The 14,582-nt window shown below is 42.1% G+C and overlaps 1 protein-coding gene across 2 annotated transcripts in view; it reads right to left on the reverse strand.

Moving 5' to 3' along the window:
* Positions 1-727: 727 nt before the first annotated feature.
* nsmaf (neutral sphingomyelinase (N-SMase) activation associated factor) overlaps positions 728-14,582 on the reverse strand; it is a 103,831-nt gene continuing 89,976 nt past the window's right edge. For both annotated transcript variants that reach the window (XM_085992997.1, XM_085992998.1), the window contains exons 29-31: positions 13,078-13,180; positions 12,803-12,912; positions 728-3,136 (exon numbers count right to left, since the gene is read on the reverse strand). In XM_085992997.1, the coding sequence (XP_085849123.1) occupies positions 3,042-3,136; positions 12,803-12,912; positions 13,078-13,180 (308 nt within the window). In that variant the 3' untranslated portion in view covers positions 728-3,041. The remainder of the gene's footprint in view (positions 3,137-12,802; positions 12,913-13,077; positions 13,181-14,582) is intronic.

Raw genomic sequence — 14,582 nt, forward strand, 5'->3', positions numbered from 1 at the left:
GGCGTGCTTTGGAGAGGGCGGCAAGAGGAGTGGTGATGTTCAAAATCGCTGCGTGCGCAGCAATTAAAATACTTGCGGCGAGCGCAGGCAACGGCAACGCTGCCGACCTGCCCAATATGGCGGCCTCAGTGTTCCGTGTCGGAAGCGAGGCGGTCGTCATTTTTTCTTCAAAACCGGCCTTAACAGCCGGCGTTAAAGATTCCAATTTCTAAGCCGTAGTAACCACACTACTTAATTACCAGAATGCTGATTAAACCTGTGGTCATGAGTTGTTTTCAAGGTTGGGATGGCACGGTGGCATAGTGGTTAGCACTGTTGCCTCACAGCGCCAGGGACCCGGGTTCAAATCCGTCCTCGGGCGACTGTCTGTGTGGAGTTTGCACATTCTCCCCGTGTTTGCGTGGGTTTCCTCCGGGTGCTCCGGTTTCCTCCCACAGTCCAAAGATGTGCGGGTTAGGTTGATTGGCTATGATAAATTGACCCTTAGTGTTAGGGGGATTAAATACGTGGGGTTACGGGGATAGGGTGGTATATGTGTTGGTGTAGGGGTTACGGGGATCGGGTGGGATATGTGTCGGTGCAGGCTCGATGGGCCGAAATGGCCTCTATCTGCACTGTGGGGTTTCTGTGTGATTCTGTGATTATCAGATAGGTGTACTAGCTACGTAAAACGCAGAATAGTAAATTTATTTATGTTCGAGTTAGAAGAATAAACAACACAGGATACTTCTTGAGGTGCATCAGAATACAGTTTATTTTTATGTGCATGGTGGCCATATAATTAGCTATGGTCAGCTCCATCTAGTGCACAGCCTTAACTGAAGTACTTGGTTAATATAATTTTTAAATTTAAGAAAAATTTTTAACTGGGAAAAGTGCATGTCATTGATATTATACGTGCAAAAATATATTGCAATTTTTAAATTTAACTATGCTCCCACACCAATGAGAAATTTCAAATACTGCAAAACAAAATGAAATATGAAATTATACAAATTTAATCAAAACACATTCAATATATATTGTTAAATTATGACTGATACTTGTTTCTTTACTGTTTACAATAATGTAATATTTGGTGTGATATAACAAACACCTAAGCATGTCCACAAACAACTTTAAAGAACAGAATAAAAACTTCCTTTTCATTATAAGTTATGCATCTCCAAAAACACCATAAACCAATGAGCTCTGAATGATGTAAATCAGCAGCAATAAAACATTTGTGCAAGTTAAAAAATTCCCATTTCCACATTCATTTTACTTTCCCTTCTCTGTGGTGACCTTTCTAACTCTAACTGGGAATACTATACACAAATATTTTGGTGCTCTCAAGTCAAATATGCTAGCAAATAAAAATCGGTTTTAATGCACCGTCTCACTTTGAGCAAGAAATACACTTGCAGAGTTTACGGTGTGTGGAAGATTCACAAGACAGGATGCGCACAGCCGGTGTAGCTCAGCAGAGGGACAGGGCCTAATATTTACCACAAATAAACCAGTTAAATTATCCTTTTCCTATCGAGAACTTTAAAAATAATTTTTCATATTAATTTGTGCCAAATGGTGGAGAGATTTAACTGACATTCCACAAGGAATTAGACAATTAGGAGACAAGAGCTACCTAAAACTATGGTGGGAGGAGGGAGTAGAAACAGATCTCCAGTATAAGGGTTCTTACTACTTAAAACAAATCTAATAGTTGGCCTGGATTTCACAACATGGCACCAAAATAATGTTCAGGAAATGGGGAGGGAGACATTCTCACGTTTGTGATTCGATATCCAATTTTAGTGATAGTTTGTGCCTTGCAATGCTGCTGTGCAGAACAGAATCTAAAATATAAATGTAAATCTGCTGTCATCTTGAACATATAATCCATTAGTAGATGAACCAGAGTACATAAAAATTCCAAACTGTACCCATACATCCCAAAAATTTTCTTTACAATAACTCTACAGATATAAAAAAAGATTATCTAGTATAATTTCAGTTGACAAGAAATACTTTTGATGCCACATATAGAGTAAATTTTGTTTTGTGATGAAATACTCCCCAGAATGACAGAGTTTACTCAGCAGCATCCATCCACAAAATCATTTACCCAGAGGACTTAGTCACTGGCAAAGTTTTTATCTTCGACACTACCTGAAATACTTTACGTAACCTTTAATTTTTCTTCAGTAACCATCACAGATGCATATGTCCTCAAGTAATTTCTTACAGCTACTAAAGGGTATCAAGGCACAATCATAATAAAAAAAAACTATTGTGGACAACCAACCATATTCACATTAACTGTGTCAGAACATGTTTTAAACTTCACAACTTATCTAAAGATAAAAGCACTTGTGTATTATGAAGGTACATCAGTTTTCATAGACACACAATTTGGTCTGGCATGAAAGGGCTCCAGTCCATTGAACTGAAAGAGTTACTAATGAAAGCAAAACCTTAGCTCAGCTCAGGTTCAGAATTCTTCTATGACAGATGATTCTGCTACTTCATGACTAATCTTAATTCAATCCAGTTGACTAGACTCACACACATTCTTAATACTAGATGAACGTCACAAACTTATGATAAATGCATGTTACTATATATTGCACTTGATGCAGAACACTTGACTATACAGCAACTAAAATGCAATAAATATCTTTAACAGTACAAAATTTGGTCAAATCCAAATAAAATTAGTTCTATTTCCCCATGGTTTACTATTTTTTCCAATTATCAGAAACACTCAAAAATACTTTGCTCCTGCGCTGCAGTGACACAGCATATTGGAAGGACCAATGCAAGATCTCGCAAGCTATCAAGACACAGGCCAAATGTTTCCAGGCTGCTGAATTCTCAGCTTTGGGAGGTTTATTGAATGGAGAGATGTATTTCCACAGGGAGCGGGAGAAGTAGGTTAATCTTACTGTCTTAATGACTACTTATAGATTGTGGGCAATGTAACTTTAAAACAGTTCTTGCTTCATGTTATTTTTAAAAAAGTGCTCGAAGCTGAAGTCTCGAAGGAATTCAGAGAAAGGCACTTAGTACTGCAGCTTCCAGAAAATAATCTGTTTATCTTCTCCTCCTGTTATGATGCTGCTGCATTGCTCATTCATCCACATACATGTGACAGCACCTGACAAAAACAAAATAAAGCAATTATGTCAAATGATGTTTTAAAAAAAATGAATTCCTTTGGCAATTTTGTGGGGAAGAACAAAACTAGAGGCTATCAATATAAGATAGTCACCAAGAAATCAAATAGGAAATTCAGAAGAAACTTCTTTACCCAGAGAGTGGTGAGAATATGGAACTCGCGACCACAGGGAGTAGTTGAAGCGAATAGTATAGATACATTTAAAGGGAGGCTAGATAAGCGTATATGGGAGAAGGGAATAGAGGGTTACGCTGATAGATTTAGATGAGGAAAGACTGGAGGAGGCGCGAGTAGAGCATAAACACCGGCATGGACTGGTTGGGCTGTTTCGGCGCTGTATATCCTTTGTAATCCTATGTAATTTGCAATATCCAAACATAGGCGTTATGCAGCACTTAAATGAAATAAATTGCATAGACAGATATAAATGAAACAGCCAAGTTTAAAAAAAAAATCAAAAATCAAATTTTATTAGCTTATTTTCAAAATCATTGCACAAAGTTAACATGGTTCTGAGTTAAACTGATACCTCACTATGCAATTTTACTATGCTCACATTCAAATATTAATATGGCTGCATTCTGTCTAAGCACAGTCTTGAATGATGCTCAGCCAACTGAGATTTCTATTTGAAAAGTTGCAACAAAGCTGCATCTAGACAATTGCATAGTGCTTTCATTAATATAACTGGGATACTATCCAACCCGACAAGGATAAGGTTGATTCATTTGTACAGGATTAAATTGTGATCAAAAGGGATTATGATCTTATCCTGTACCATTGGTAACTAAATCTGGTGACAAAAAAGACCAACTCCACAAGCAATTAATGGGTGCTGCAAGGTTAATGAGACACTCCAGGCTTCATATTTTGTCCAGGGACTAGGTAACATTTACACAATGAGTGGATTTGACTGCATAACTTGGGTAATATGCCATGCATGCCACATCTAGTTGAATCCACAGGATCTGTGTAGTATTTGATTTATGAGACACAACATATTGGAACTTCCCCCATATCACAGTCTACTGCTAAGATTTACACAAGATTAATGGCCAAGGTACCAGAGAGTGATCAGTGCCTGTGGAATCATACCCCAGCAAGAAAGCAACAGCTTCAGCAGAGAAGTGGAGGAGAAAAAACGGAGGATAGCAAAATAAGCCTGCTCCTCTCGACTAGAACCATTTGTGAAAGGCATCTTTATTTGTTGCTACTAGGACGTTGGACAGTGTCTGAGGAGAGAGAAGTGGGGTTGGGGAGCATGAGGTGTGTTTCATGGATGAGATGAGCTTTGAGAGGTCGTGGGCAGAGATAAAAGAGAAACTAAAAAGAGCTGAATTTCAGGCTAGTATGGAGGGCCAGGAGCGAGGTTTGGCTTGGTGGGAAAGGGAAAGGGGGGATGCAGCAGAACAGATGGTCTTTCTTGGTGATAAAGAAGTCCATGAGCTCCTCACACTTCTCATTAGAGGTGAGGGGAAAGGGTTCGAGTGGTCTGCACAGCGTGGTTTTAAATGGAGTGCTTCTAAACAGTGTTAAAATTGGGAATTTGGAGAGAGTGGGAATTCGGAGCAGAGGGGGAAGGAAGTGCTGCTTTTTGCCTCCAATACTTGTAGTGCTTTGTGTTACAGGTAAATATTTAATAATCTACCTATAACTTAAACTAGATCAAGTAATTAGTTAAAAAACAAAACTATACGCTAAGTTAATTAAATACATAAACTCTAATTAATAAAATAAATAAAACAAGTTTATACAGGAAACTTTGTGCTATCCGGAGGTGAGCTATCCGGCAATCTGGAGCCACCGGCAAAAATCAGCAGCCGTTTTTTATTCTTTCTTTGTTTTTTTTGCTTTGTTTGAACAGTCAAGCTGTGCAAGGTCTGTAGCTATAGCAACAGCTTCAGCTACAGAGCTTTAGGGCCACACCCGAGTGTTTAGAAGCTGTTGCTAAGCAACAGTGTTTGTTGTCAAATACGGAGATAAGAATCTCCGTATCTCTCAACATTAACTCTGGAGAGTACGGCACTTTTTAGGCAATGGCAGCAGCTCGGTCCGGTGGGTGCTGGATAGCACAAAGTTTCCTGTATAAGGATGGCAGTGCAGGTGGTGTGCCGCAACTACAGCATGTGGGAGTTTATGGAGAGCATTATGATTCCAAACAACCACGTCTGCAGTAAGTGTCTGCTTCTCGAGGAAATTCAGCTCAGAGTTGTTGAGCAGACATTGCAGGGCATCAGGGAGGGGGAGAGTTACCTGGACACTCTGATCCAGGAGGCAGTCACACCCCTTAGGTTAGGTAGTGGTACGGGTCTGGTTATTGGTCACGGGCACGAGGGTGTGACTGGGACTCAGGCAGGTAAGGAGACCCCAGGTGTAGTGCTGGAGGAGCCTCGGCCTTTGCCCTTATCCAACAGGTATGAGGTTCTTGCTGCCTGTGCGGATGAGGGCAGAGTCTGCAGGGTGGATGACCAAACTGACCATGGCACTGTGGAACAGGGGGCCATTCAAGCGGGGGGGGGGGGGGAGTGAAAAGGAATGTTGTAGTTGTAGGGGACAGTATAGTCAGGGGGATAGATACTGTTCTCTGCAGCCGCGACTGGGAGTTCCGAAGGCTGTGCTGCCTGCCCAGTGCCAGGGTTAAGGATATTCCTTGTGGCTGGAGAAGAAACTGGAGTAGGAGGATCCAGTTGTCGTGGTCCACGTAGGAAACAACAACATAGGTAGAATTAGGAATGAGGTTCTGCTGAGAGAGTTTGAGGAGCTAGGGTCCAAATTAAAACGCAGAACCTCAAAGGTAATAATCTCTGGATTGTTACCTGAGCCACGGACAGGGACAAGCAAATCAAAGAGTTAAATGCGTGGCTCAAAGAGTGGCGTGGGAAGAAGGGGGTTCGATTCATGGGGCACTGGCACCAGTACTGGGGAAAGAGGGAGCTGTTCTGTTGGGATGGGCTCCACTTAAACCGGACTGGGACCAGTGTCCTGGTAAATTGAATAACTAGGGCTGTAGATAGGGCTTTAAACTAAAAGGTGGTGGGTGGGGGAAAGAGAGGTCAAGTGAGGGGAAATTTAGAAATCTAAAAAGGAAAGTCAAGGCAATGGAGCAGTGTAGCGATTTGGGTAAAGATAAGCAGAGTGTGACAGGAAGGGACAGAGAGTTTAATGGTAATAGGACATCAGCGAATAAGGTGGAAACAGGGAATAATGGTAAAAATTCAAATTAAAGGCTCTTTATCTGAATGCACGAAGCATTCGTAACAAGATAGACGAATTAGTGGCACAAATAGAGATAAATGGGTTTGATCTGATAGCCATTACAGAGACATGGCTGCAAAGTGACCGAGGTTGGGAACTAAATATTTCAGGGTACTTATCGACTTATCGAAAAGACAGGCAGAATAGAAAAGGAGCTGGGGGGGGGGGGTTGCCCTGATAATAAAGGATGACATAAGGACAGTAGTGAGAAAGGATCTTGGCTCAGAAGATCAGGAAGCAGAATCAGTATGGGTGGAGATAAGAAATAACAAGGGGCAGAAAACACAGTTGGGAATAGTTTATAAACACTCGAACAGTAGCTGTACCGTTGGACAGAGTATTAATCAAGAAATAATAGGAGCTTGTAACAAAGGTAATGCAATAATTTTCACATAGACTGGGCAAATCAAATTGGCAAAGGTAGTCTGGAGGGCAAGTTCATGGAATGCATTCGAGGCAGTTTCGTAGAACAAGATGTCGTGGAACCAACCAGGGAACAGGCTATTGTAGATCTTGTATTGTGTAATGAGACAGGGTTAATTAGTAATCTCATAGTAAAGGATCCTCTGGGGAAGAGTGATCATAATATGATAGAATTTCATATTGGGTTTGAGTGGGAAATACTTAAGTCCGAAATTAGAGACTTAAATAAAGCCAATCACGTAGGCATGAGGGGTGAGTTGGCCAAGGTAGATTGGGCAATTAGATTAAAAGGTATGACAGTAGATAAGCAATGGCAACCATTTAAAGAATCTAAAATTCTCAACAAATATAGATTCCATTGAGAAATAAAAACTCCACGGGGAAAGTGATCCATCCGTGACGAACTAAAGAAGATAAGGATAATATTAGATTAAAAGAGGCTTATAATGTTGTCCCCTAAGGATCTAGCCTTGGCCCCCTCCTATTTCTCATCTACATGCTGCCCCTTGGCGACATCATCTGAAAACACAGCATCAGTTTCCACATGTACGCTGATGACACCCAGCTCTACCTCACCACCACTTCGACTCGACCCCTCCACGGTCTCTAAATTGTTAGATTGCTTGTCCGACATCCAGTACTGAATGTGCAGAAATTTTCTCCAATTAAATGTTGGGAAGACCGAAGCCATTATTTTCGGTCCCCGCCACAATCTCCGTTCCCTAACCACTGACTCCATCCCTCTCCCTAGCTTCAATCTGAGGCTGAAGCACACTTTTCGCAACCTTGGTGTCAAATTTGACCCCGAAATGAGCTTCCAACCACATATCCGCGGCATAACGCCTATTTCTATCTCCGTAACATCACCTGTTTCTGCCCCTGCTGAAAACCTCAGCCATGCCTTTGTTAAGTGAAAATGAGGGCCATACTGGAGGAATGAACAGGATGGGAGACAGCAAAGATTTTGCTAGGGACAAGACCAGCAGAAGTAGAGATAAGCAAATCAACAGCTGCACAGATATTGGGAATGGAGGGCAAAAGGCTAGGCAGTTGGGAGTTTGAAAGTGCAGTTATAAGCTCCTTGCGGGAGTTTTTTTCCACCAGGAAAAGGAAATTGGGTTAGAAGAAGGTAGGGAGATGTGGGTGATAAAGGATACAAGGAAGTACTCAGTGATGGCCTCATCAGTGATCGAGACCATGGGAGTAAGAAGACCATGGGAAACCTGTCATCCTATCCGATCTGGCCTATACGTGGCTTCCGTCTCACACAAACGTGATTCACTCTTAACTGCCCTCTGAAGTAGCCTAGCAAGCCACTCAGTTGTATCAAACTGTTACTTTCACCACATGGACTGCAGAAGCTCAGGAATGTGGCCCACCACCACCTTCTCTGGGTAACTGGGTGTTGCCAGCAACGCCAACATCCCAAGAATATTTTCCTTAAAACGGCAGTTAGCCCAGAAAGAAGTGAAAGGGTGACCAACAGACACTGCTGGCCACTAAGGAAAACAGTCTATGAAAGTTAAGCAATTAATTTCCTATTTTAGATTGTTTAAAAATAAGTGCATTAAAGTGTCTTTGTCCACTAAAGGAAGTTTATTTCACTTTATAGGATGATGCCTTGCTGCCTTTGAAGTTGTCCATCTCATGTGGGTCATTAAGGGATAGTTCTCAGATTTTTTTCTAGAAAAATGTTCCAGCACTTTAAATTTTTTCTCCAAACTCTGAAAAAGGAGTCTGAACAACTTCAATTGGTGCTCAGGAAGACCCAATATATGGAACAGGACACCCTGCTTGGAGTTGCATGTACCAAATATGGAAATGCTGCGGCTGGCACACACCTTCCAGATTGAACCTCCAGTCAGATCAGCATTAGTAAGATTCTAAGGTTACACCTTTTCTCTGAAGGACTTCAGAGCAGATATTCTCACCTACATAATTATCTCAGCATCTAATGAGAGAGATATTTCGGTTAAGAGTTGAAAGACTGCTGGATCATGGATGAATCTAATGTTTCTCTTCAGAGATACAAAAATATACAGACCTGGTCAGAGTCATAGGGGTAGATTTTCCTCAAGCTGTCAGGAAGGAGGCGGGACTTCAACTTTTGGGTTTTAGTCCCGCCTACATCGACGTACGGCCAATCCGCGCGATTTTCCCTTGATTGACCTTGTTGAGCCCGCCCAGCGGGCTCAGCAGGCCAATTAAGGGCCACCCGGCAACAGGTGACGTCACAGACTGAAATTTCATCTGTCAAGCGGTCTTGACAGATGAAATATCAGTGTTTCACAGCTGTTTGAAGCTGTCAAACACTGACAGTCTGACTTCTAACCTGAGTCATTCTACACAGACTCAGTTAGAACTGTCACCGACAATGAAAGCTGAAGGCTGTCACTTTTGACAGATCGCAGCCATTTTGCTTTCAGTGCCGGCTGAGTGATGGACTCCCGAAACCTGGTGAAGAAAGGCTGTTAAGGTAAGTACAGGTAATTTAAACTACTTTACACACTTTAGACACACCAAACACACTTACCTCTGCACTCATCACTCACCTGAACACCGACATCGCAACCCCTCCAAGTCCTTCAACCCGACGGCCTGACTGCTCTAACCTGGCGTGGTTTGGAGCCGTCGGGAATCCCACACGACATCCCTCAAAATAGGGATTAGGCTAAAAACTGCCCGTTAACAGGCAGTTAATTGGCACTAATCCCTTCCCACCTCGGGTCGGCGGGTCCTAGTGCAGGGCGGGTACCCGCCTCCTGTGAAACTTACGTGGAGGTGGGTTTTGGCCAGGATGGTGTCAGGACCCCCGAATTTGGGATTTTCCCCCACCACACGCCTGAAATCCCGCCTCACGGGTCAATGAAAATCTACCCCATAGAGTTATACAGTACAGAAACAGGCCCTTCGGCCCATCATGTCCGCACCAGCTATCAAGCCCTGTCTATTCTAATCCCATTTTCCAGCACTTGGTCAGTAGCCTTGTATGCTATGACGTTTCAAGTGCGCATCTAAACGCTTCTTGAATGTTGTGAGGGTTCTTGCCTCTACCACCCTTTCAGGCAGTGAGTTCCAGATTCCAACCACCCTCTGGGTGAAAAAGTTTTTCCTCAAATCCCCTCTAAACCTCCTGCCCCTTACCGTGAAACTATGCCCCCTGGTTATTGACCCCTCTACTAAGGGGAAAAGTTCCTTTCTATCTACCCTATCTATGCCCCTCATAATTTTGTACACCTCAATCAGGTCCCCCCTCAGCCTTCTCTGCTCTAAGGAAAACAACCCTAACCTGTCCAGTCTCTCTTCATAGCTGAAGCACTCCAGCCCAGGTAACATCCTGGTGAATCTCCTCTGCACCTTCTCCAATGCAAGCACATCCTTCCTGTAGTGTGGCGACCAGAACTGCACACACTATTCCAGCTGTGGCCTAACTAGCGTTTTGTACAACTCCATCATAACCTCCCTGCTCTTACATTCTGTGCCTCGGCTAATGAAGGCAAGTATCCCAGATGCCTTTTTAACCACCTTATCTACCTGTCCTGCTGCCTGCAGGGATCTATGTACATGCGCACCAAGGTCCCTCTGATCCTCTGTCCTTCCTAGGATCCTACCATTCACTGTGCATTCCCTTGCCTTGTTAGTCCTCCCAAAATGCATCACCTCACACTTTTCAGGGTTAAATTCCATTTGCCACTGTTCTGCCCATCTAACCAACCCATCTATATTGTCCTGTAGCCTGAGGCTTCCCTCCTCGCTATTTACCACTCCACCAATTTTCGTGTCATCTGCGAACTTACTGATCATATCTCCTACATTCATATCTAAATCATTAATGTACACTACAAACAGCAAAGGACCCAGCACCGATCCCTGCAGTACACCACTGGACACAGGCTTCCAGTCACAAAAACAACCTTCGACCATCACCCTCTGCCTCCTGCCACTAAGCCAATTTTGGATCCAATGTGCCAAATTGCCCTGGATCCCATGGGCTCTTACCTTCTTGACCAGTCTCCCATGTGGGACTTTGTCAAAAGCCTTACTGAAGTCCATGTAGACTACATCAACTGCACTACCCTCATCCACACACCTAGTCACCCCCTCGAAAAGTTCAATCAAATTGGTTAGACATGATCTCCTCCTGACAAAGCCATGCTCACTATCCTTGATTAATCCTTGCCTCTCCAAGTGGAGACTAATTCTGTCCCTCAATTTTTTCCAATAATCTCCCTACCAATGATGTTAGGCTCACTGGCCTGTAATTCCCTGGTTTATCCCTACTACCCTTCTTGAATAATGGTACTACATTAGCTGTTCTCCAGTCCTCTGGCAGCTCCCCTGTGGCTAGAGAGGTTCTGAAAATTTGTGTCAGAGCCCCTGCAATCTCCTCCCTCGCCTCACACAGCAGCCTGGGATACATCTCGTCAGGGCCTGGGGATTTATCCACTTTTAAGCCCGCTAAAACCGCTAGTACCTCCTCCCTCTCAATACTAATTTGTTCAAGTATATCACAATCCCCCTGCCTGATTTCTATTCCTACATCGTCCTTCTGCTTAGTGAGCACAGCTGCAAAATATTCATTTAAAACCTCACCCACATCTTCCGGCTCTACACACAGATTGCCACTTTGGTCCCCAATGGGCCCTACTCTTTCCCTGATTATCCTCTTGCCCTTAATATACTTATAAAACACCTTGGGATTTTCCTTTATTTTGCCTGCCAGTCTTTTTTCATGCCCCCTCTTCGCTCTCCTAATTTCTTTAAGTACCCCCCTGCACTTTCTATACTCCTCTAGGGCTTCCACTGTTTTTAGTCCTTTGTATCTGCCAAAAGCCTCCCTTTTTTTCCTAATCCATTGGTCTTGACTGATATTCTTGAAAACTAATTCCACAACCAACTATGATAAGCTTCCTATGTTAGAGAAATCTATTTGACCCGGAATGGTGTTGGTGTTTTATTTAGATTTGGACTGTGCCCAATTTCAAAAGCTGGGAATTTATTTGGAGCTACTACCATTATATTGCCAAAATTACCAATGATAAATCCCACAACAGAATTTGAAATTGTGACACTGAAACATCTTGGATATTGAGGCTTTATAAATTGGTTAATTCCAATGCAGGAAGGCTTTTTCATTTTTTTTTAGAATCATAGTCCTTGTGCACCAGTCGCTAAAGGTAAGCATGCAGGTGCAGCAGGCGGTTAAGAAGGCAAATGGTATGTTGGCCTTCATAGCGAGAGGATTCGAGTACAGGAGCAAGGATGTCTTGCTGCAGTTGTACAGGGCCTTGGTGAGACCGCACCTTGAGTAGTGTGTGCAGTTTTGGTCGCCTTATCTGAGGAAGGATGTTCTTGTCATGGAGGGAGTGCAGCGAAGATTCACCAGACTGATACCTGGGATGGCAGGAATGACATATGAAGAGAGATTGGGTCGATTAGGCTTATATTCGCTAGATTTTAGAAGAATGAGAGGGGATCTCATTGAAACTTATAAAATTCTAACAGGACTAGACAGACTAGATGCAGGAAGGATGTTCCCGATGGCGGGGGAGTCCAGAACCAGAGGTCACAGTCTAAGGATAGGGGGTAAGCCATTTAGGACTGAGATGAGGAGGAATTTATTCACCCAGAGAGTGGTGAACCTGTGGAATTCTCTACCACAAAAGGCAGTTGAGGCTAATTCATTAAATATATTCAAGAAGGAGTTAGATATATTTATTAAGGCTAAAGGGATCAAGGGATATGGGGAGAAAGCAGGGACAGGGTACTGAATTTGGATGATTAGCCATGATCTCATTAAATAGTGGAACAGACTCGAGGGGCCAATGGTCTACTCCTGCTGCTATCTCCTATGTTATGAAATGTAGTAACGGAAATGATTACATGACTTCAGAGAAGGGAAGGGACGGGACGGACAGACAGACAGTTTTACTAAGCAAATATAGAAAAACAATGCTGAGGTCATACCTGAATGTGCAAGAATTCTTTCAGTAATTTTTGCTGCCATCAGATCCCATACTAAAAGTTCACCAGACTGGCTGCCTGAAAGAACAGTGTTTCCATCCCAGCAGAAACACCTGTGAATAGAACTTTGTTATATATTTTCTCTCCCATGTTTATTACAATAGCAAAATAGAATCTTCAACTTAAAGAAATTATATTGCCTTATTCTGTCTATAACAGAGCATGGCACTCCCATTTTTTTTATGTATCATATTCTATGTTACTGTAACAATTTTTACCTTTGTTGCTGATCTGTGGGCAAAGAGGAGATCAACATCCCTGTCTGTACATCAATAACTTTAAGACAACAGTCTTCTCCTGCACTGAGAACATGTCGACTATCTGCAATTAAATCATACGTATGTTTGACCATTTTTTAGAATTTATTGAGCTTGACAGTCTACTAAACTTTAAAACTGTTTCTGATTGCATCAACATAAGCTCAAGTTACATTTTAAAAAAGTAACCATACTGATAAAAGTGTGGTAATCAAATAAAGGTAATAAATGGAATGCATAATCAAATAAAGGTAATAAATGGAATGCATACAAGATAGTTTTCTAGATCAGTATGTTGAGGAACCAACTAGGGAACAGGCTATTTTAGATCTGGCACTGTACAATGAGACAGGGTTAATCATTAACCTTGTAGTAACGGAGCCTCTGGGGAAGACTAATCATAATATGAAAGAATTTTATATTGAGTTTGAGAGTGATTTAGTCAAGTCCGAAACTGGGGTCTTAAATCTGAACAAAGCAAACTATGTAGGTATGAGGGGTCAGCTGGCTAAGGTAGATTGGTAAACTAGATTAAAATATATGACGGTAGATAAGCAATGGCAAATATTTAAAGAAACAATTCATAATTCGCAAAGAATATACATTCCCCTAAGGAATAAAAACCCCACTGAAAAATTGGTCCAACCGTGGTTAAGAGAAGTTAAAGATAGTATTAGATTAAAGGAAGAGGCTTATAATGTTGCCAAAAAGAGTAGCAAGGCTGAGAATTGGGAGGATTTTAGAATTTAGCAAAGGATGACCAAGAAATTGATAAAGAGCGAGAGAAAATAGAATGAGTGTAAACCAGCAAGAGACATAAAATAGGTATGTAAAAAGGAAGAGATTAGCAAAAGTAAATGTGGGTCCCTTACAGGCAGAGACAGGAGAAATTATAATGCGGAATAAGGAAATGACAGAGACATTAACCAAATACTTAGTATCTGTCTTCACGGAAGACGACACAAAAAACTTTCCAAATATAGTGGGGAGCCAAGGGTCTAGTGAGAATGAGGAAGTTAAAGAAATTAGTATTAGTAAAGAAAGAGTCCTGGAGAAATTAATGGGACTAAAAGCCGACAAAGCCCCTGGACCCGATGGCCTATATCCCAGGGTTTTAAAAGATGTGGCTACAAAGATAGTGGATGTATTGGTTTTGATCTACCAGAATTCCCTAGATTCTAGAAAAGTCCCTGCGGATTGGAAGGTAGCAAATGTAATTCCACTATTCAAGAAAGGAGGGAGAGGGGAAACAGGGAACTATAGACAAGTTAGCCTGACATCTATAGTATGGAAAATGCTAGAATCTATTATTAGGGACACGGTAACAGGGCACGTAGAAAATCATATGATTGGGCAGACTCAACACTGATTTATGAAAGGGAAATCGTGTTTGACAAATCTGTTGATGCTTTTTGAGGTTATAACTAGCAGGGTAGATAAGGGGGAACCAGTGGATGTAGTGTACT

The sequence above is a fragment of the Somniosus microcephalus genome, chromosome 7 (genome assembly GCF_052327205.1).
Source record: "Somniosus microcephalus isolate GS21.2 chromosome 7, FLI_Smic_1.0, whole genome shotgun sequence".
NCBI lineage: Eukaryota > Metazoa > Chordata > Chondrichthyes > Squaliformes > Somniosidae > Somniosus > Somniosus microcephalus.